This window comes from Nelumbo lutea, chromosome 1, assembly GCF_056320005.1.
Source record: "Nelumbo lutea isolate HS-2025 chromosome 1, American lotus-T2T, whole genome shotgun sequence".
Classification (NCBI taxonomy): domain Eukaryota; kingdom Viridiplantae; phylum Streptophyta; class Magnoliopsida; order Proteales; family Nelumbonaceae; genus Nelumbo; species Nelumbo lutea.
The window spans coordinates 217,172,321-217,195,215 of NC_142684.1; the positions used below are offsets into that span (position 1 = coordinate 217,172,321).

A 22,895-nucleotide genomic window follows, 5' to 3' on the forward strand; every position below is an offset into this window, starting at 1 on the left:
CCATGGATTTCATCATACCAAGTGACAATTGGGCACCATCAACATTACAATCATGATTTATATTCCAAAGCAATGAGCATTCCATTATAAGTTTTTTATTACATGGAATTTACAACAATTCAATGCTAGGTATGTTATGAATTTGTGCCACAATCCCCACACTTCAAAGTGGAGATGGGATCTCTTGAAAGCAAACATTGTGTACAAAGTTCAAAATATAGTTATAGAAATTTGGAGGAAAAACTTTAAGGCGTATTTAAAGATACTATATTTAGAACATTATTTGCCCCAATTTAAGTGATTGAATTTGTTATGGGTTATAGACAACAAATTCATTCATAAAATACAACAGAGTTTCGAATAAGAAACTACAACCAACAAAGTTGAAAACCCTCTTAAAATACCTTATAAGAGATAGTAGCAATTCAAATTGAGAGAGACAAGAATGTTTTGTGAACTTGTGTGAAAAACTTGTATATAAAATGGCTTAGCATACATCATAGATTTTGGAGAGTCAAAATGAAGAGAAACATATTTGTTTGGAGAAGCTTTTTGTACAATTACATATTTAAATTATATGACTATTCACAGTTAGTAATAATTAATGATTGTTACCTTTATATTTAAATTGATGAAGTCATGACCTTTAGATTTAACTTAAAATTCAACCGCTATATTTCAGTTTCTCAAAAGTGTTAAGACACACCCTCATAAGTATATGCGTTCCACCACTCAAGTCAGATGCAGTTTGCAACTTGTAATTTGCAAATTGCGATTTGTGACTTGTGATTTGCAAGGGCAAACTTATTTGAGATGAGAAACTTTAATTTTATCAATGACATCTAACTTGAGATTGCATGTGTAAGTGTACTCAATTATGTGATTAATTAATCAAATTAATCTCCAAGTAATAGAAAACATCCAGCCATACATGGAGAATATTTTCCTAATAATTTATATATAAGTACAATAAATATTCCCAATGTTGGTTTTGATCGATAGAATTATAAAAACCTATTTACATCCATTGCACATTTCATCCAAGGAGGTGAGTCATCTACCCACAACCGATCATTCTCACAACATTTAGCCATGCTTGCCATAGAATGAGCAAGCAACATGTTTAAATTTTGAAAAAAGTAAAACCTAAACAAACTAACCATCAAAGGCAAACAAAAAAAGGGGATATCCTCACAAGAAGTAGAACTTAGGCCCTTAACAAGGATTGAACAATCCAAAACAACAATGATAGCCAAAATATTAATTCCTTTCCTTCACAAAACATAAAGCCTTCCAAAGTGACCACAGTTCCACTTCAATCGATCCATCTCTAATCAAGCACCTCCCCCTGTAGCAGCAAAAAAAATTCCCATCAGAGTTAAAAAAACAAACAAAACCATAACAGCCCCTCTTTGAATCAATTGTACCACCATATACTATCATTTAAGGTAACTACTTCACTTAATCCTAATTGGAAATGCTAAAACCTTAATAACATATTTTATGTTTTTTTGAATATTTTGTACTTAAAGAACCAATAAAAACATTGACAAACAAATACTAATAAAACATAAGATTAATATATGTAGTCAAAGTTGAGTTAAGATCTAGGATTAAGAAGTTCTACGAGATTTTAAGGGAAGGAAAAAAGGTTGGGTCGAGCCAAACCCGAGCCTAGCTTGGGTTGGGTTGGGTTAGGGTTGAAGGAGTTTAGTTAGGGTTAGGGTTGGATAGGTTGGGTTAGGGGTTTAGAACTTAGGGTTAGGCTAGGGTTGGACTCAACCTGACCTAACTTGATCTGACTTGCAGCCCTAAAACAGATCCGCTCCTCGCCTCCTCCTTTGCCTAATTTATCTTGTACTTGTCGAGGTAGGTAAGTTCCCCCACATTTGCAAGTATTCTATCTTCTAGCAGATCATGGGAAAACCCTTATCCTACTCCATGGTCCATACATATGGTGAAAATAGGGTAAAAAAATATCCCTAGAGAGACAATAGAAAATAAAACTATTGCCTAGATGGTGATAATGAGGCTTAGCTCCCCCAAGGTGCCATAGATGGCTCCACCCATTTTTGAGGCATCCATCTTCGAGGTCAAGGTCTTCCTTAGTTTCTCTAGATTCAAAGATTTTGAATGACTCATTGTTTCAGTTTGCCAATGGTATTAGGATGATCCTGCAGGTTTTCCATGAGCTCGTTCTTCTAAAGTCTTCCTTACCCTTGGTACTGGTTATGGTATTAGAAGAAAAACCAAAGGTTTAGAAAACCAAGCCAGACCAAATGGTTGGACCGGTTGACCCAGAAACCCTCTAGGCAATCGGTTCTGTTTCATCATAAAATTATTTTAGGGCAAAAACCGTTGACTTGATTAGTGCCCCACTGACCCAGGTGGTCAAACCATTGATCCGAACAGTGGTTTTTGACCATTTTTTATTTTTCATAAGAACAGGCCATCCATTCAAACAGGACAGTCGAACCACAAACCCGAAAACCAGCGGCCAAAGCGATTCTGGTCCTGGGTCGGTCCGATTATGTCTTTTTTTTGTTGAAGTTCTATTTTTCCTTCCATGTTTTTACTTGGACGTCCCGCCCAAATATATATATATAATATATATATATACACACACCACTCTACCAAGAGCTCAAATATCAAGAAAATTTGGTTTATTTGCATCGACCTTTCAAGTGCCCATTGAAGATGGGTATTACTAGAAATGAAAGCTTTGATTTTGGCTCATATGATTGGGGACTTGATACACCAACAATTCCGGAAAATATCAATCAAGATGAGCACAAAGTTGGACGTTCCACCCGAGTAAGGAAAGCAACACATTGGATGGATGATAATTACATCTACAAATAAAGGAAATCTGTCAAGACAGATTTGTGGAGATGATGGACCTCTAATCAAGGAGAACAGATGGAGAGAATTGTGTCACGATGATTTCCTATAATCAAGGAGATTTGCTTCTTATTTGTTAAGTTGTTTTGGTTAATTATTTTGCATGACTCTATATATTGTCCCTTGTTGTATTATGGAGGGAGAGGGAAATAATATCCAAACTTTCTGCCCAATCTTCCTAGCTGCCTTCTCTCATTCTGTTTCTTCCCCATTCTTCTTTCCTCTACCTTCACGTAGGAGTAAGGCCGTATCAGGACTTAGGGTCAATAAAAAGAGTGCTGGAGCCGATACAAGGCCGTATCAGGACTTAGGGTCAATAAAAAGAGAAATTTTTGCTGCGTGGTCATCCAAACAAGTGAAGTAATAAGCGAGAATAGAGGATAGGGTAAACTATAGTTATAGTATTATTAATACGTAATTTGTACAAGAGGCCAGTGCTTCTTAATTGGAAAATACTTGCACAATTAGCTTGGTCAAATAGAAATTGTCTTTGCATGATTCCCAACAAAATCATCAAATAACTGGAAGGAATCCATTAGAATGAATTGATCAGAGTTGTCAGACTGAAGCCAATTAAAGTTAAGTAGAAATTCATAAGATGAAATAGTCAAATAAACAAAAAGGTTTAATAGAAAAAGAATCTCAAGAAATTGTATTAGGCACCATATTGAATCCAAAAGGATGACACATTGGTAAGGCATAAAACAATATGCTATTTCCTTTTTGACATAATTCAAAGACCATCCAGTGGAACAGTCATAAAATCTTTGGGGAAGTAATCTGAAATACATTTTCAGGATTATCTATTGTACAAGGTATTTCTGTATATACACGTTCAAACAATATTGTTTTATATTCTGTGATAAAAAAAGCTTCATACTATTGTATTAAGTAAGAAACCAAAACCAATTGAAAAAAAAAATAAGTTTAAATGAGAAATGCCATGCCAAATCTCCTTTCCTTCACATTTGCTGCCCCAACAGTTATACCGCCACGTCACCATTGCATGCTACTGTAATTTACATATTATGGAGCAAGTACTTCTCAGCGGAGATAATTATGATCATAATCATAATGGTGATGATGACAATGATAGCACATTATAGAGCCTGCATGGACAGGAAATCCAGACAATTATAAAGGCAACTGAAACATGCATCATCCAACGAATACTCAAAGGCTAAAGTCATGCTGTGTTTACAATAAATACAAAGAATGATGGTAGAGTACGCCATTAAACATGGAACACAAACTTTGACCTCCCAAAGAATTCTAACTCAGCATTAAGTTTAGTGGTTGGAATTTCCTTTGTAACTAAGGGCTTACGTTCAGGTGAAAATATCCACAATGAAATTGCAAGAGTGTTGATAGGGGACTTCAATCCCTGTACCATGGCACATGACAAACTTAGGATTCTATGGGTTTGAACCTGTGGAGACCTAGTAGGAGGTACACCAATCACAGAAGCAACAGGCCATTGGACAAACCCTCTGATGTCAAATAAGGCTTGGTTAGATATTTAATGTATGGCAGATTTGTTTACATGGGAAATACACATGGAGAAGGTGCCAATGAAGTTCACATTAGCTGAATACGACTTCATTTCTTGGTCCTATGACAAGAATGGTAAGGTTGCATATTTTCAAGGTTATCTTGCAACTTTTTTAAGAATGAACAGAAGTGGGGAAAAACTGTAACCAGTTCGACTTCCAAGTATATTATGCTGACAAGGTCCTGCCACATGATCAACAATTTAATGAAAAATGTGTCCCTAGTGTTGCAGTTTACTCTGCCTGATGCATGATAACAAGAACAGTCTTACTGTACCAGCTGAGCAGATGATATAGTTGAAGCTCCAGTGAGTGGTGGAAAAGAAGTAATGACACAGACTTGGTGGTTCAATGTGGCAACCTTGGGGTCTGAATTCCCTAAGACCTAAAACCAAATTATCATCATCAAAGAAGACCCAAAACCAAATAAACAAATAAATATCAAATACTTAATTAGCTGAACGTAGAAAAGTTAAATGAGACAGTACTGGAAAGTGATACCAAATTTCATGCCACTTAAGTAGCTACACATCCTTCAGCGTTTAAAGCACTTTGTGCTTGGTTCTCCACCATGATGTTTTTCAGAATGCTCTGCAAGACTTTCTCACTTTTCCTTTTAGTTTTCCTTTTCTTGGTGGGGTTCTTTACTGAAAACTTTTAAACTGAACGAACTTAACAATTCCATCTCCACCGCACGTAAGAAAACCATGAGAAAGGACGAGGATATCTGTAATTGCTGCCTGCATCATGAGCAAGAAATATGACTTAATGCAGTCATAAAGATACATAACTAACTGCTTTAGTAAAAATTATGATTCCATTTTTTCCAACAAGCTTCATACATGTATAGATTTTCTATTCCACATTAAATATAAATATGAAAGATGAAATGACAACCAAAGAGGTTACCTGACCAATTCCACCAAAGCCACGGGAGCTCGGCTGCAGAAAGGTGTGCCTTCCATGCAATTTTGGCCAATGGAATATCAACTTGGCTCTTTTAGCATCCCAAAGTTTGACATCTCCATCTTTACTCCCCGTTAAGAATAAACTTGTATTTGGAATGGTAGATATCCTTGTTACACTCCCTTCACTCACATCAAATTAAATCCCAAATCAAATAAAATTTTCATGCAGTTTAGTTATTACTAATAATCACATAAAAAGAAGTACCTAGGTGAGCTTTTGGTATGTACCAAAGCATCCCATTCAGGTTTTGTTCCCCAGATTTGCTGGAAATGCCCGAGTCTGTATCATGTGGTGAAGACCACTTGATATTTTGCTCATTAGTATTAGAAAGTCTGTGCCTCTTGGTCCTTCCAGTGGCAATAAAACGGAAGTCATGAACTCCAACATCGCCACCCTTTCCCCCAGTGACAATAAGGGGAGAAATAGAACCACTTCCAATGTGATTATCAAACACGGAAAGAGAACGTGCACCACCTTCACATGAACAAGTAAAACATAAGCACAATTACATAAATTAAAATAAAAGAATAAATCCAAAAAATGATGGTAATACGGACTGATAGTTGTAACCATTGAATCATATGGTTAACTAGAGAAATAATATGTTTAGTTTCTATAATCTCACCTTTTGATGCATATCCTAATTTTCTCTTGGTGCTGAGTTAGACACATCACATTTCTTTTTTACAAGCTTGCACATCCCAAATGATGAGGCAAAAATATAGCTCTAGTTTATTGTGACAGATAATTAATACAGGGTTTCTTTTGTCTTCTAAAGGTACTCTTACCCTATACTTAGGGTGTGCCAATTTTTCAAAAATGGAAGCTGTAAAAAACACCATGCATTCTCATTTCATTTTTTTGTAACTTTTATGTGGTTAACTAGAGAAAACACTGTAATTTGGCAAAATTTTGTCTTACATTTAAAGACTTTCAAGTCTGAAACTCCTATGTAGACAAAGTACATTACTTGTTGTCTTTTCCTTTGTAAAACTTAGTATTACACAATCCTCTCTACCTTTGGGTTTATTTCAGCTATTTTTTTTTTCTGTAAAGGTAAAAACAACGTGCACCCAATTCATATATTCATATATTCATTTTATGATCTTTCAAAGAGGGAAAAACCTTCATGGCATATTAGAGAAGCCTGCGATGTAGAAGATGGAGCCAACGTGTCCCATATGACTACATTAACACCATTAGAACTATATCCAGCTGCAGCAATTATTGACCCACTTGGAGCCACATAAGAAGCATCCCTGCAAATTGCAAGCAATATAATGTTCATCTTAAAAGCTACTTTAGAGCATAATCTGAAAAATGATTGACAGATGGACAATAGGGAAGCTGACCCTAAATAGTTGGGATTAAGGGGGCATTTGGTAGCACTAAACTTGTATCAATTCAGACTATATAGTAAATGGAGCATCCCTTAGATTGACAACATCTAAAAAATAATAATAATAAAAAAAACAAAGTAAGATGATGAAAATCACCAGATTAGCATTTGATAACAATCCTGAACAGATGGTAGTTACCACCTGGATACTGTGACTTTGAACCTAATGGCTTATTAAGTGATTGGATAGAATGATGGTATATGTAGTTATACTTAATACTTATTAGAAAGGGACAAGATAATTATAAATTTAACTTGAATCACCCTCCGGACATTTACTAAGTAGATACATACGATGCATGACTGTTAAAGCAGAGAGCTGATTCTGTTGGGCAGACATTGCTTCTTCCCCCAACCTCAAGTTGCCATGTGCATACAGTACCATCTAATGCAGCAGTAGCAAATCTATGTCCACAATGGTCAAACTTCAATGCTGATATTGATGCGAGTGCATAGGGTGGAGGAATATTTGCAGCAGGCAGCACACCATAGGTTGCAGTAGCTCTGTCCTTGCCAAACTGTACATATTAAATCTCAAAACGATGAAACAAGGGCATCTATTGTGTAGTGAGAACAATAAGGAACTCAAGCAGATTTTAGGAAAATATGAATGACATATTGAACAAAGTATAGTAACATGGCTAATGATTTGCTTTATATATGATTTCATAAAATAGCATATATATATATTCCCATTTGATTATTGGAGACATAAAAGCAATATACAGGTACCCATAATATCCATCTCATGAGGGAGATTCTTAATTAGTCACAATGAACAGTTAGCTTTCCTGTCACACAGTGGAAGGATACAGGGTGGGAATGCTCTCCAGAATCATAAGAAATTAATTTTGGCTGTTATCCAAATATAGCCACATCTAGACAGGACATAGAACTTGTTGTACCTACAGAACAAAGTTTGTCTGCTATTTAACTAACTATTCGGTTCTGTTCTTTGGTAGGAGATATTGCCCTAGATAGAGTAGAATAGCAAAACATTTGTGCAGCCATATGCAAGTGATATGAGGATCTTTGAATGATGCTACAGTGATTCAAATGCACAATAAGATGAAAATTATTTTATATTCTATACTCTTCCTGAATTTTATATGAAACTGAAACCCTGCCCAGGCTTGAAACTCCTACAGTGTATGTGATGTAGGAGCCAAAGAGCCAAATTGGGATTTTCTATTTTTTTTTTTGTAATTTGATGGTAGGACCATGGGAGTATTTTGATCACTTTACATATTGTGTGTAGAGCTGGCCTAGTAGTTTGATTTGTCTAGTTATAGTTAATTTGAGTTTAGAATTTTTGGAGTTGATTTAATCATTTAGGAACTTTGTTTTCTTATGATAGTAGCAATTCTATAACTTCTATTTGTCCTAGTTCTAGCAGGATAGGTCACCCTGTTAGACAGTGTATGCCCTTAGCTCCAATCAAAATGATGTACATTATGACATTTAATGTAAATGAATAAAGTACATATGTGATTCATGTTATTATGGTGTGTTTCTGTGTAATACCCTTAAACTGGACACATATGAGACTCATGTTAGTTTAGAATATTCACAGCCGTTGGATAGATCTGGGGAGATTTATCCTGCCAAGGCTAACACTGATGTGCCGCCAAGTTGGTTGGGGTGGCTTGTCTCAACTGCTAGGGTGAGAACTGAGGTACATGCAGTGTAGGTTTTCTTGAAACCCTGAACTGGACCAGAATTCCAGTATTGCCCTGGACCTTGGAGATAGATGGGCAAAACTGAAATGTTACACCTGACCCCTAGACTTGATTATGATACTACACTAGGTGTCGGATTGGGCTGTCTTTGATATGCCAATCAGTAAGATCCTTAGAGGGGGTCAAAACCTGGGTATGTTGGGACAGTTCGAGAATTCATCTGAGAGGGTGATCATAGTGACAGGATCAACCCCTTTGTCGGACAAAGTGAATGATCGGGGATGCACTCTCTCTGATGGAAACCAAAATTGCCGGCTGTTGATTTCAACCGTTGAAATTTGTTTTGCGAAATATATTTATATAGAGATATACATATATATATATATATATATATATATATATATATATATATATATATATCATGGTTTCAAAATGTTTGCAAAATGTTTTAATTCTCGGGATCCATGTGAGTAGAGAGTGCAACACTGTACCTTGTAGCCGAGGGAGAGGTCCTCTCTTGTCGGGCAATGCTTGATCATTATGGGCTGAGAGGTTAAGTGTAAGACCATTGAGGGTAATACCTGATGGGCTAATCTTGCATCTGCCCACAGTCCTTGGGTTTTTATAAGGTGGCTTGACCCAAGGACCATTTAGTGTAAATGTTGGGCCCATTAAGAGCCCATGGTGATGGACTCAAGGGTTCACTGTCTCCTACAGTGAATTCGGCCAGGCCTTGTAATAGAGGCTGGGCTGAACCCATGTGGCTGATGTGTAGATCAATGTTTGGGTCCCACACCATACAAGGATATCCAACTAGGTAGCAGTTTGGAGGATAAGTGAGCACATGGACTTAATGGGCCTAAAGCCCAATTCAAACTGGCTTAATTAGATTAATTAAAGAGGGGCGGTTCTGGGATTTAGATCAGCAGATAGGATAAGGAATTGTCCCTATCCACTCAGAGAGTCCAGATCCAAATAAAGATTTGGATCAGGAAACTCCTAATTAGATTAGGAGGGCTGATCTTTATCTGCAGATAAGATAAGGGATTATCCTTATCTCTTAAAGAGAGTCCAGATCCAAATACAAGATTTGGATTAGGAAACTCCTAATGGGATTAGGAGATGCTCTCTTTAAGGCTATAAATAGAGGAGCAGGGCGAACCTCCAGATCATCCTTCAGTTTTACTGATACAAGAGAGAAGATAGCATACAGTTGGACTAACGCCATCCTCTGCTCTTGCCTTCTCCTGCTATTGCCGCCATTACCAGTTCGATCTCCACCTGTACGAGCGATCAAGAAAGGGTTCTTGATATCACCTTTTGGCAGAAAAGGTGATATGAAGTCGTGCTCACTCGGCCTCCATCAGATTCTTGGTGAAGAATAAGGTTCTTGCTGAAGAGCCATCCTGCTTATTATGCTCCACCCTACGCTGTGCCATCTTCAGTGGGAGCAGTCTTTGGTAATCTCCTTGGGCGTGAACACCTTTGTTGGGGGTTACTACTACTCCGTATCAAGTATATCCCTCTCCTACCTTTTGGTTTCAGATCTGGTATGATTTAGGTTCAAGATTGATCCTTGAAAATGCAATTTTCTAAAATAGGGAATGTGATTCCCACACGGGAGAGAGAAAATTTTGAAAATTTGCCCAACCTACCTGTAGGGTTCGACCATCCATATGATGGATCTGTCATCCTTTCACACCCCTATAGTCTGCTTGTGTGTATAAAGTCCAAAAACATGGAGGAACGATGAATTGAGTAATTGAGTTTTATTTGAGAACTTACGGCCTATGCTAAGAGTAGTGAATGATTCCCCTGCCCTATAGTGATTTTAGGCAAGGATTAAAATATTGACACGATACATCTCGTATCGGACCAAACCGATAAGAGATACGCTATGATTGGAGGCATATCCTTCCAGTCATGCGTATTAGTCCGATATGCTACTGCATTGGCACGTATCATATAGTATCGACTGGTATGGTCCAATACACATTGATATGGAAGCGTATTGAACCCGACTTTGACAACAAAGGTGATGGTGATTCATTATAAAAAATAAGAATTTGGCGCGACTTGAACCCTAGTTGTCCAATGTGGCATCGTGGGCATGCAACTTTACCACTAAAACATCTTTTACTTCATGTCAACAAATGAAATAAATTAATATTTATTAACATTAATGTCTAAATGCAAATATGCAATATAAACATGCAACATACACTTATAGTCAACAACTCCAACTACAAATTAAAAAAAATATATTTACAATTAGCATTTTATAAATTGATGGAATAAATAATTTATCAAATCAACATATATATCAAAAATGATTTTTATTTTAAAGAATTTATACAAATAAAAAATATTGAAATGTTAATAATAAAAAAATTATTTTAATACTTAATATTTATAAATTTGCACATGATATGTATCTTATAATTTTTATTAATGTTTTAATTTGCATTATATAACATTATATTTATTATTTACAAAAATAAAAATATTATTTACAAAATATTTGAGAATATAATATAAATTGAATCCATCAAATCCACTAATCTACATTTATATAGAAAAATAATTTGTATTCTAAAAAATCTATAAAAATAGTTTGATATATTTTAGTAATTAAAGTTTATGAATTTTCAAAATTTTAATAGGTTTGATATATTTTAAGTTAAGATTATTTGTTTTTATAAATTATTAATTGATATTTTAATTTACATTTTATAATAATATTTTTGTTTACAAAATTGAAATATTGTTTACCAAACATTTGAGAATTAATTTTTTAGTTGATTTGTTTTCTTAATGTTAAAAATTAAAAGTAAAATAGAAAAAAAATGATATAATAATTCAAATGTAATAGTTGCATATGTTTTGTGCCTTGTACTTTAATAGAAAAATTAAGCAATAATGGCTTTGTACATGTACTAATTTGTAAAACTCCATATAATTTGTCTTAGACTCTTGATTGATGCATTATCAATAAAATTGTATAATATCTATGCATCACACTATATTAATTGTAATATATTTTTCATATATACCATTAAAATATACAATTCCTATGTCTTTATACATTATTTATATTTATTTTGACATTAAACTTATTGTTAATAATATATATAATTATGGAATTTGTATACATTTTCCTACCATATCCAAGCATTTTCCAAGCATATCCATTTCCATATCCGTATCCAAGTTGTTCGATACAATACTCGATACCGATACTTTGATCCTTGATTCTAGGCACTTCACGAGTGATTTTTCTCTTTGATTTTGCAAGTAACAATTATTTTTTGATAGATAATAAAGATTTTATTAAAAATATCACAAAGGATACATATTACAAGATCCCACAAAGGGGTGTGAGGTGCCGCCTCTAAACTGTATCAACAAGCTTACAATTGAGCCCAAAAAATCTGATTCCTATGCACCCCTTGTTTAGCTAAAGAATTTGCCAATCAATTTGCTGATCTTCTTTCCCATTGAGCTATGACTGATATGTTTGATGTTAGCTATCTGAGTCTTCTCAAAGCTCCTCTATGGAACCAGGCTGCAGTCTCTTGCTCTTTTATCCACCCATAAATTCTTCATCAAAGTTCCTCATCAACATTCTTAAAGGATTATTGAGTATTGACCCAAACAAGTTTTAATTTTGTTTATTTATTGTTTAGATAGGTAGTGGGGACCACAACACACTTGTTGGGACCCTTTGGAGTGCCTTTTTTAAGTCCCATTGAGTTTTTTGTGTTCAACCGCCATATAAGGGCATACTTGTAATTTTTACTTTAAGGATATGTTGAGTTGGGCCAATTTCTAGTTATTGGGCTCAGTTATTTAGCTCTTATTTTTTAAGTTGTTAAGTTAGGATGTTGTTGGGCTTTAGGCCCATTAGCTTATGTTTTTAAATTGTGACTGTTCAGCTACTTTAGTAGCCACCTTGCTAAGGGCATTCTTGTAATCTCTTATTCTTTTAAGTATAAAATATAATGAGGGGTTGGCAGCCATACCTAATTCAATTCTGGTTGACATCCTACTCTTTCTTCTCTTTTCTTCTCTACTGCTGAAACACTTCATCTTCTTCTTTTTCTTCACAAAGAATTCATCTAGATTTCCAAACAGTGATTTCTACTTGGTATCAGAGCAGGCCGAAGGTCCCTTGAGCTGTTTTCTCATGCAACCCTAGATCGGCCGACTGCATGGTGATTCAAGAGGCTGATCATAGATCTCAGGTAAGCCTAGTTTTTGGATTTTTTGGTGGATCTGTTTTGCCCTGTAGCTGGTCTAGGGTTTCCGATCAAAATCAGGAAAAACTAGAGAAAGGGGGAGAGTCCTGTTTCTATTGGACTCTTCAGTTTTGACCTAGGAAGTGGCGCCCTAATTTTTTAGGGTTCCTTGAGTTTTCTGTAGGGGGCGGTTCAAGTCCTGCCTGATTTGGAGGTTTCTGGAGAGAGCGGCTGCCTCTTCTCTTTTCTCCCGTCCCATAAAAAAGGAATCTTTTGTGGGAGGTCCATCTAGGGCACTAGAAGGGTGCCGTTGGTACCAAAAGTGATTTCTTTGATATTCTTGCATATTACAGTAATCTAGGTAGCAGAGTTGAAAACAAGCCTGGGAGGGAAACGGGACCAGTTGGAGGAGGTGCTGGAGACCTTTTCGGGGCTGGGACCATTACTACAGTTAAGTTGTGATAAGACCAAGAGCTGCGGCAAACCAAGTCTTGCGCACGGGAATAGCCAGCCTGCGTACCAAGTTTACAAGAAAAGGGAGAAGCCACGTCATCAAGAATGTAGTCCAAGTGGCTGACTGTTAGAACAGAATAACAGTCCTACAACAAGCTGTAACCATCTTGTAACATATTGCAACTGTAAACGGCTTACCATAAAAACCCGAAGAAGAAATAAAGAGGGCAATTCCATCCGAACAAACCTCTCTCTCTCTCTCTCTCTCTCTCTCTCTCTCTCTCTCTCTCTGTTTCCCATCAGTTTCCTCTTCCCTCACGAGCTTGGTTCACTCTACGAAGCTTGAGTTAGGCAGCACCTAACAGATTGGTATCAGAGCATGACCAATACGCGATCTACAACCATGGAGGCCTGAGTTGATCAGGTGGAAGTCGAGCTCCATCAAGTTTCAGGCGAGATGCGAGGTATCAAGGATACTTTAACAGAAATCTTGCAAAGATTGGAGCAGAGCCCGCCGACTGAAGACAGGGAAAACGACCAAGATCGAGTTAGCCAAGGAAGCAACCGAAGAAGTAGCTCCACCCTGGAAAGAAACACCAAACTGAGCTTCCCAGTTTTCTCAGGCGAAGACCCCATCCCATGGATATACAGGGCGATAAGATTTTTTGAATACAATGTAACATTCGGACCAGACAGGTTGGCATTGGCAGCAAAGCATCTGGACGGAGATGCCATCCTCTAGTATCAATGGTACCGCCGAGGGAATCCCCGTATTCCATGGCTCGACTTCACGGATGCTCTGTGCGTCCGATTCGGGGCTTCTGGTTATGAAGATTTTAACGAGAGTCTTGCAAAGATAAAACAAGTAGGAAGTGTTTGTGACTACTAATTGGAGTTTGAACGTCATCATTAAGAGTCCAAGGGTGGCCGGAGAAGGCTTTGGTCGGAGCTTTTGTGGGAGGACTCAAGGAAGAAATCCGGTTAGAGGTCAAGGCGATGCACCCAGCAACGATAATGGTCGCGACAACCCTAGCCCGCACCCAAGAAGAAAAGATAGCTAAAGCCCGACGTCTAAACAGGCTCTGGCAGCAAACGAACAAATCATTTACTGCACCAAGACCGGAAGGGACGGGGTCCAGTAAAGACAACAGCATATTAAGCAAACCACCAGGTAACTTAGGCCCGAGTCCTATTATTCCATTCAAGAAATTAACGTGGGCAGAAATGCAAAACCGCTGAGACAAAGGTCTCTGCTACAACTGTGAAGAAAAGTTTGTCCCCGGTCATAGATGCAAAACTCAACAAGCCTTCCTGTTATAAACCTAGGAGGAAGAGGAGGATCAGCAACCGGAAGAAGGATCGTCAACTGAAGAACATTGGGTTGAGACCATACAACCAGAAATATTGCTACAGGCCTTAGCAGGGTTCTCATCACCCCAAACCATGAGGGTGGTGGGTTTAGTTCGAGGTCGCCAAGTGTCTATCCTAATCGACAGTGGTAGCACTCTAAACTTTGTAACCACTGTGCTAGTTAGACAATTAGGATTGCCAATTCAGCCCACAACCTCATTTAAGGTCCATGTGGCAAATGGGACCTCACTCCAATGCGATGGAATTTGCACAGACATTGGGTTACACATCCAAGATCAACAATTTCGGGTTGATCTGTACCCATTGGAGTTAAGTGGGGCTGACATTGTACTGGGAATTCAATGGTTGCAGCAACTTGGGCCTGTTCTATGCGACTGGGCCTGTTTGTCCATGGATTTCACGATAGAAGGTACAAGAGTACATTTTGCAAGGCCACTCAGCTAGCCGAGCCAGCCCAGTAAGCTTGGCATCCATGTTGAAAGAAGCACGAGACCTGAATCAGCTCATCATCTGGGGATCAAATCATACAAGCCCAATGCTATCTCAGACCCAGGATACAGCAACTCAAGCTGAATACAAACAGCAGCTCCGCAACATCCCCCAGCAATATGCTGCAGTTTTCAAGGAGCCAATGGACCTACCTCCAACAAGGAATCATGACCACAGAATTCCACTCTTGCTGGATGCGCCTCCTACCAATGTAAGACCCTACCGTTACCCTTATTTTCAAAAACAAGAAATTGAAAGGCAAGTTCAAGAACTGTTGGATAAAAACTTTATTCAACCCAGCCACAGCCCATTTTCTTCACCCATTCTTCTTGTCAAAAAGAAAGACAGGACGTGGCGATTTTGTGTGGATTATAGGGCACTTAATAATATTACGGTTAAGGACCGCTTTCCAATTTCAATAATAGATGAGCTATTGGATGAACTCAAGACTGCAAGAATTTTTTCAAAGTTGGATTTACGGGCTGGATATCATCAGATTAGAGTCCATGAAAGTGACATTCCAAAAACAGCCTTCCGGACTCATGATGGCCACTATGAGTTCCGGGTTATGCCATTTGGCCTCACAAATGCCCCAGCTACCTTCCAAGCCTTAATGAACGACTTGTTCAGGCCACATTTACGTCGTTTCATATTAGTCTTTTTTGACGACATTTTGGTGTACGGCCCCACATGGGCCCAACATTTAGTGGATTTGCAGATCACCCTAGACATTCTGTTACAAAATCAACTGTATGCCAAAGAATCGAAGTGCGCCTTTGGGCAGGGCCGTGTACACTATTTGGGCCATGTGGTGGAAGACAGAAGGGTCTCAGCAGATCCAGACAAGATAGCTTCCGTCCAACAGTGGCCAACGCCACGTAACACCAAGGAACTCCGGGCATTCCTAGGACTCATAGGGTACTACTGACGCTTCATTAAAAGCTATGGGATAATTGCAGCACCACTGACAACCCTTCTAAAGGACTCCTTCAGCTGGGACAACAAAGCCCAAGTAGCATTTGAAGCCTTAAGAGTAGCGGTGTCATCCCCACCAGCTCTAGTCTTACCGGATTTCAACAAACCATTTGTGGTTGAGTGCGATGCATCGGGACTGGGCGTGGGAGCAGTGCTGATGCAAGATGGTCAGCTCCTTGCCTTCTTCAGTAAGGCATCATCTGTTAAGGGACTGCGAATAGGATCTCGTTACAGGTCGGTTAACGGGGAAAACTTCCTGTTTTCCCTTGTTTCTCCCTTTTCTCGAGGAACCTATCTTTAGCACCTTAATGGTGATTTGTTAAAGAGATCACCAACTCTCCTTTGCTCTTTCTTGACTGAAAATATCGATAATTTTATTGAATATCATCTGCTCCTTTAAATAGGAAATTACAAGAGTCCTTCTTTAGGAAAACTTCCTAACAAACATTTCTCTAAATAGGAGATAATAATGCTACTAAATAGGAACACTGAATCTAGCTAAGAGATAAGATAGGAACATTGAATCTAGCTAAGAGATAAGAGCATCCGCAATATTACTCCCCTCCTGGACTAAGAGCTTGTCCTCAAGCTCGAATTCAGGATAGGTGTCTTGGAACACAATCAAAGGAATCCAGGTAGCTTCAGCCAATGGTAAGCTGGCCCATTCCACCAGAACTTCAACAACACCTCGGTTAATTCTGGAACGAACAATAGACTGAGGTTGGGGAATGATTTTGCCCTCCTTCAAAGGTGGTAAGGAGGGAACACTGATAGGAGGAACACCCTTAAATGGCTTGAGCAAGGAAATGTGGAAAACATCATGAATCCTATTGTGCTCTGGAAGTTCCAGCTTATATGCAACCTCACCAATTCACTGCAAAACCTTGAAAGGCCCATAGAGCTTGGGAGCTAATTTAGGAACAGCCCTGTGACTCAAAGAGCGCTGACGATAAGGCTGAAGTTTCAACCAAACAACCTGCCCAGGTTCAAACGACAATTCCCGATGATGCTGGTCATAGGCTTGCTTCATGCGGAGTTGTGCCTGTTGTAAATGAAGAGAAATTTCAGCCAAAAGAGCATCTCACTCTTGTAAGTAACGATCAATCTCCTCCAAACGAGTAGAACCAGGTTCATAGGACAACAAACGAGGAGGTTCACGGCCATAGACAACTCGGAAGGGTGTCATTCCTAAAGAAGAATGATAAGCAGTGTTATAACAATACTCGGGCCAAGGAAGCCAATCAACCCACCGTCTCGGTTGATCCCCAACAAAGCAATGAAGATACATCTCAATCGTTCGATTCACCACCTCAGTTTGACCATCTAATTGAGGATGATAAGCGGAAGAAAAGGCTAAGGTGGTACCACTTAACCGAAACAATTCCCTCCAAAAGGTACTAGTAAAAACTGGGTCCCTGTCGCTGACAATAGATTCCGGTAACCCGTGTAAACGAAAAATGTGAGTAAAAAGACATGGGCGACAGAAGTAGCGCTGTACGGATGAGAAAGAGGGATGAAATGGGCATACTTAGAGAAGCAATCCACCACTACATAAAGAACTGATTTTCCCCCAACCTTGGGCAGTCCCTCTATGAAATCCATTGAAATATCAGCCCATATCTGCGTTGGGATCGAAAGGGGCTAAAGAAGACCAACTGGATGCAGATTTTCCCATTTGTGTTGTTGACAAATAGAGCAGTTTTGTATAAAGTCCCTAATAGAGGCCTTCATACCTTGCCAATGGAAATCAGCTTGGACGCAATACAGTGTTTTCTGAATGCCTTCATGGGTGTAGTTATGAATACTGGAGATGATGGAGGGAATCAAAGAGGAATCAGCCGGGAGATATGTTCGACCCTTATACATCACAAGCCCATCTGTAAGGGCCCAATTGGAGTTTGTAGTTCTAGACTGAATTTTCTGAACAAGAGTCGTCCACTCTGTTGATTGTGGCATCTCTTTCTTGATGTCATCCAATAAGGTGACTCGAGGACGTGAAATCCCACGAAGGAGCATAATGTCCTCTTCATGCCTAGACAATGCATCTGTGGCGCGATTTAAAGATCCCGCCTTGTAATCCACCCGGAAATCAAACCCAAGTAGCTTGTTAACCCAATGTTGTTGGGGAGAAGTAACAAGTCGCTGCTCCAACAAGTACTTGAGGCTATAGTGATCAGTTTTGACAACAAATGATCTTCCCCACAAGTATGGTCTCCAGTGTTGGACTGCTCTAGCTAACCCAATCAATTTGCGTTCATAGGCTGGCAATTTCAAATGACGATCAGCTAGTTTACAGTTGAAGAAAGCAATCGGGTGCCCTTGTTGCTGTAATACGACGCCAATCCCTATTCCGGATGCATCACACTCAACTATAAACTCAAGATCAAAGTTCGGTAATTGCAAAACTGGAGTGGTGGAGAGGGCATTCTTTAAATTTGCAAAAGCCGTGTCAGCTGCATTGTCCCAATGAAAGGCATTCTTCCTCAGCAGGTTGGTTAATGGGGCAGCCATCACGCCATAATTCTGTACAAATTTGCGGTAATATCCTGCCAAACCGAGGAACCCGCGTAGAGCCTTGGCGGATTTGGGCTTGGGCCATTCTTTGATCGCTTGAATTTTGGAATTGTCCACTGTTACACCCTTGCCGTTAATGACATGACCCAAGTAAAGGACCTGGCGCTCTCCAAAGGAGCACTTGGATTGTTTAAGGAAGAGCTTGTGTTGGCGCAGTAGCTCAAAAATAATCCTTAGATGATGCACGTGTTCTATCCATGTTTTATTGTAAACCAAAATGTCGTCAAAGAATACTAAAACAAATTTGCGAAGGTGAGACTGAAATACCTCATTCATTAAGGACTGAAATGTGGATGGGGCATTTGTGAGACCGAACGGCATAACTAAAAACTCAAAGTAGCCATAATGAGTTCGGAAGGCAGTCTTCTCAATGTCTTCGGAAGCCATTCGAACCTGAAAGTACCCCGATCTTAGATCTAGTTTTGTGAAATACTGGGCACCATGAAGTTCATCCAACAACTCATCCACAATGGGAATAGGAAATTTATCCTTGACAGTCTGGTTATTAAGTTACCTGTAGTCAACACAAAATCTCCAAGTACCATCCCACTTTGCCACCAACAGGACCGGGGAAGAAAAAGGGGAACGGCTAAGGCAGATGATCCCCTGCTCCAGCATTTCATCACATTGCCTTTCTATCTCATCTTTCTGTAGGTGTGGGTAGCGATATGGCCTTACTACCACTGGTTTTGAACCCGTCACCAGAGTGATCCGGTGATCGCAAGCTCGGGAAGGAGGAAGTCCTTTGGGTTCTTAGAATACTTCTTAAAAATCAGCGAGGAGCCTTTCCATGGTTGCTACGTGTGTCATTTCATCTTGGAGCACATGAACCTGTGGGTATTTGGCCTTCACCACTTTACCCTACCAAGTGACTTACTTTCCATTCAAGTGGAAGATCATCGTTAGGGCATTGAAATCCCATAGGATTGGGCCTAGAGTGATCAACCATTTCACCCCAAGAACTACATCAAATCCATCCAAGGATAGCACAAACAAATCAGCAAAGAAGGATTCAAAATTGACCTGTATTTGGACTCCCTTACAGATGCCTAGGCTGTGTACTCTTTCATCGTTTGCTACAGCTACCTGCAGTCTCGGTTTGATTTCCATTGGATTGGAGGGCAGCTTGTTCACTTACAAAATTGTGTGTGCTTCTTGAATCAACAAGGATCAGTATTGGTTTCCCTGCTACCCGCGCTTGCAACTGCATAGTTTGAGAGGTTTTTATTCTAGTAATTGCGTGGAGAGAAATCTCGGGTTCCAATGAAGAGGGTTCATCCTCATCTTCCTCTTGTTCATCCACCAGGAGGCAGAAAAGTCTCTTGCACTTGTGCCTTGCTGAGTAAAGTTCATCACAATTAAAACACTGTCCCCTCGCCCTGCATTTCGCCATCTCAGCCCTGGACAAGCGCTTAATAGGGGGTGCAACAACGCTGCTGCCCACACTGGATGCCGATCTGGAATTGTTGCTCGTTTGTGGTTTCTGTTCTCGGCTGGCTGCTGAAGATGGAGCCATTCTGAGTGGTTTCGGAGCTGCCCATGTTGTTTGAGGCCGCCCTATACTGATACTTCCGTGGTTGAGTTGCAATTTTCGTTCAAAAGCTCGAGCCAAATTCATAGCAGTAACCAGATTGGGGGGATTTTGCATCTCCACATCCACCCTCAAAGTTTCCACTAATCCCGTGGTTAACATGTCAACTTGTTGATCTAGTCGTACCGAAGATGCTCTTGCAAGGAGGGTCTGAAACTGATGCTGATACTCAGCCATAGTTCCAGTCTGTTTGAGGTTGATTAGTTCGCCTAATGGATTGCTTGTTAATGGGGGCCCAAATCTGAGAAGGCAATAGGATTTGAATTGGGTTCAACTGAGCCCAGGTTCCTCCTGCTCCAATTTATAAAACTAGAGCTGCGTCTCCTTTGTCATGTGGAATGCGGCTAATATGACCTTGTCCCTGTCCTCTGTCCGTTGGTTGCGGAAAAGCTGCTCACATCTGTACAGCCATCCCAAAGGATTTCCAGCTCCATTGTAGGAAGGAAAATCCAGCCTGCTATATTTGGGAATGATCGCGGTTCCCTGGGCTATGACCTGTTGCTCGCCAGACGATTCTGCCATGTCTGGTCGGCGGCCGTCTGTGGTTGTAGCCCCTTCTGAACTCTTTTCCTTGCTGGAAAAATATAACTCATCAAGCGCCTCAATTCTCGGACATCGTCCTTGATCTCGCGCACCTCCTTGCTGTTTTCCACGAGTTTGTCCTCCAGATCATGAACCCTAGTCTTCAATTGCTCAAAGTCACCCATGACGCCTTGCTCTGATACCAAATTGTTAAGGGCCCGCGAATAGGATCTCGCGCACCTCTTTGCTGTTTTCACTTGTTTCTCCTTTTTCTCGAGGAACCTATCTTTAGCGCCTTAATGGTGATTTGTTAAAGAGATCACCAACTCTCCCCTGCTCTTTCTTGACTGAAAATATCGATAATTTTATTGAATATCATCTGCTCCTTTAAATAGGAAATTACAAGAGTCCTTCTTTAGGAAAACTTCCTAACAAACATTTTCTCTAAATAGGAGATAATAATGCTACTAAATAGGAACACTGAATCTAGCTAAGAGATAAGATAGGAACACTGAATTTAACGCCCATTACTGCTGCTGTCTGCGGCTGTGTTTCTTTCCAATAAAAGCATTCACAATATCGTCGACCACACAAAACCACTCTTCAGTCTACAACCGGGAATTGATGGCAGTTGTATTAGCAGTTCAGCATTGACGCTCCTACCTGCTAGGCCGTAAGTTTGTAATTAAGACTGATCACCAAAGTTTGAAATTCCTATTGGAACAACGGATCCTTTCTCTAGATCAGCAGCGGTGGGTCTCAAAGTTAATGGGCTTTGATTACACTTTTGAATACAAACCGGGAGCAACAAATAGGGTTGCGGATGCACTGTCACGTCAACCCAAACATGGAGTGGAAAACATACTCCAATTGCAGGTATTCCAACAACCCATGACAGCACTATGGGACCAATTAAGGGAGGCAGCCCACAGTGATAAGGAACTCCAAGCAATAAAGACACGGTTGTTGCAGCAAACAGGGGACAAACAGGGGTATGCTATCCAAGGGTCAGTGCTGTACTATAAAGGTAGAATGGTGTTACCAGCGGACTCAGCAATTTCACCAGAACAAAGCCGAGACAATGGTTCAGCTGGCTGCATTGGGCTGAATGGTGGTACAACACTACCTATCAAATATCGGCTGGGATGACCCCTTTTAGGGCATTATATGGTCGTGTTCCACCCACACTGATTCCCTATGAAAAGGGCTCCACAGCAGTAGCTTCACTAGAAGAACACCTGCTAAATCGAGACAACATTCTACAGGAACTTAAACAGAACCTACTCCGGGCCCAACAATGGATGAAACAATCATATGATAAACACCATAGGGAAGCACACTATCAAGTTGGTGATATGGTTTACTTGAAATTGCTTCCCTACAAGTTGCTTTCTGTACAAAAACAGAGATGGAACAAACTGGCACCTCGCTACTTTGGACCCTTCAAGATCTTGGAGAAAATTGGACCTCTTGCATACAGATTGGATTTCCCACCAGATTCAAGAGTGCACCCAGTCTTCCATGTCTCAGTTCTCAAAAAATGCTTGAACCCGGAGGCTATAACTCAACCACATCTTCCAAAATTCTCAAGTGATATGAACCTAGAAACAGAGCCGGTGCGTATCACTGATTTCAGATGGGTCAAGAAAGGCTCCCACATTGTTCCAGAAGCCTTAGTTGTGTGGTCACAACTACCAGAAGAGGATGCAACATGGGAACCCTATCTACAATTGCAACACCAGTTCCCCCATATTGACCTTGAGGGCAAGGTCCAGCTTAACCAGGGGGGTATTGATAAGACCAAGAGCTGTGGCAAACCAAGGCCTGTGCACAGGAATAGCCAGCATGCATACCAAGTTTACAAGAAAAGGGAGAAGCCACATCAGCAAGAATGTAGCCCAAGTGGCTGACTGTTAGAACAGAATAACAGTCCTACAACAAGCTGTAACCATCTTGTAACAGACTGCAACTGTAAATAACTTACCTGTCTATAAAAACCCGAAGAAGAAATAAAGAGGGCAATTCCATCCGAACAAATCTCCCTCTCTCTTTCTCTCTCTCCCTCTGAATCCCTTTTTCTTCCCCTCTCTGTTTCCCGTCAGTTTCCTCTTCCTCACAAGCTTGGTTCACTCTACGAACCCTGAGTTAGGCAGCACCTAACAAGTTGGATGGTTCGAATTACTT

The 22,895-nt window shown here is 39.7% G+C and overlaps 1 protein-coding gene across 2 annotated transcripts in view; it reads right to left on the reverse strand.

Annotated features, from left to right (window-relative positions):
• Positions 1 to 3,594: 3,594 nt before the first annotated feature.
• The window catches only part of LOC148881011 (transducin family protein / WD-40 repeat family protein), an 86,066-nt gene continuing 66,765 nt past the window's right edge, over positions 3,595 to 22,895 (reverse strand). Inside the window, exons 12-18 of one of the 2 annotated variants that reach the window (XM_088963205.1) lie at positions 7,114 to 7,337; positions 6,546 to 6,679; positions 5,625 to 5,894; positions 5,361 to 5,539; positions 4,953 to 5,191; positions 4,729 to 4,836; positions 3,595 to 4,010 (exon numbers count right to left, since the gene is read on the reverse strand). In XM_088963205.1, coding sequence (XP_088819331.1) covers positions 5,096 to 5,191; positions 5,361 to 5,539; positions 5,625 to 5,894; positions 6,546 to 6,679; positions 7,114 to 7,337 — 903 coding nt within the window. In that variant the 3' untranslated portion in view covers positions 3,595 to 4,010; positions 4,729 to 4,836; positions 4,953 to 5,095. The remainder of the gene's footprint in view (positions 4,011 to 4,728; positions 4,837 to 4,952; positions 5,192 to 5,360; positions 5,540 to 5,624; positions 5,895 to 6,545; positions 6,680 to 7,113; positions 7,338 to 22,895) is intronic. The other variant, XM_088963206.1, reaches the window with a different exon arrangement.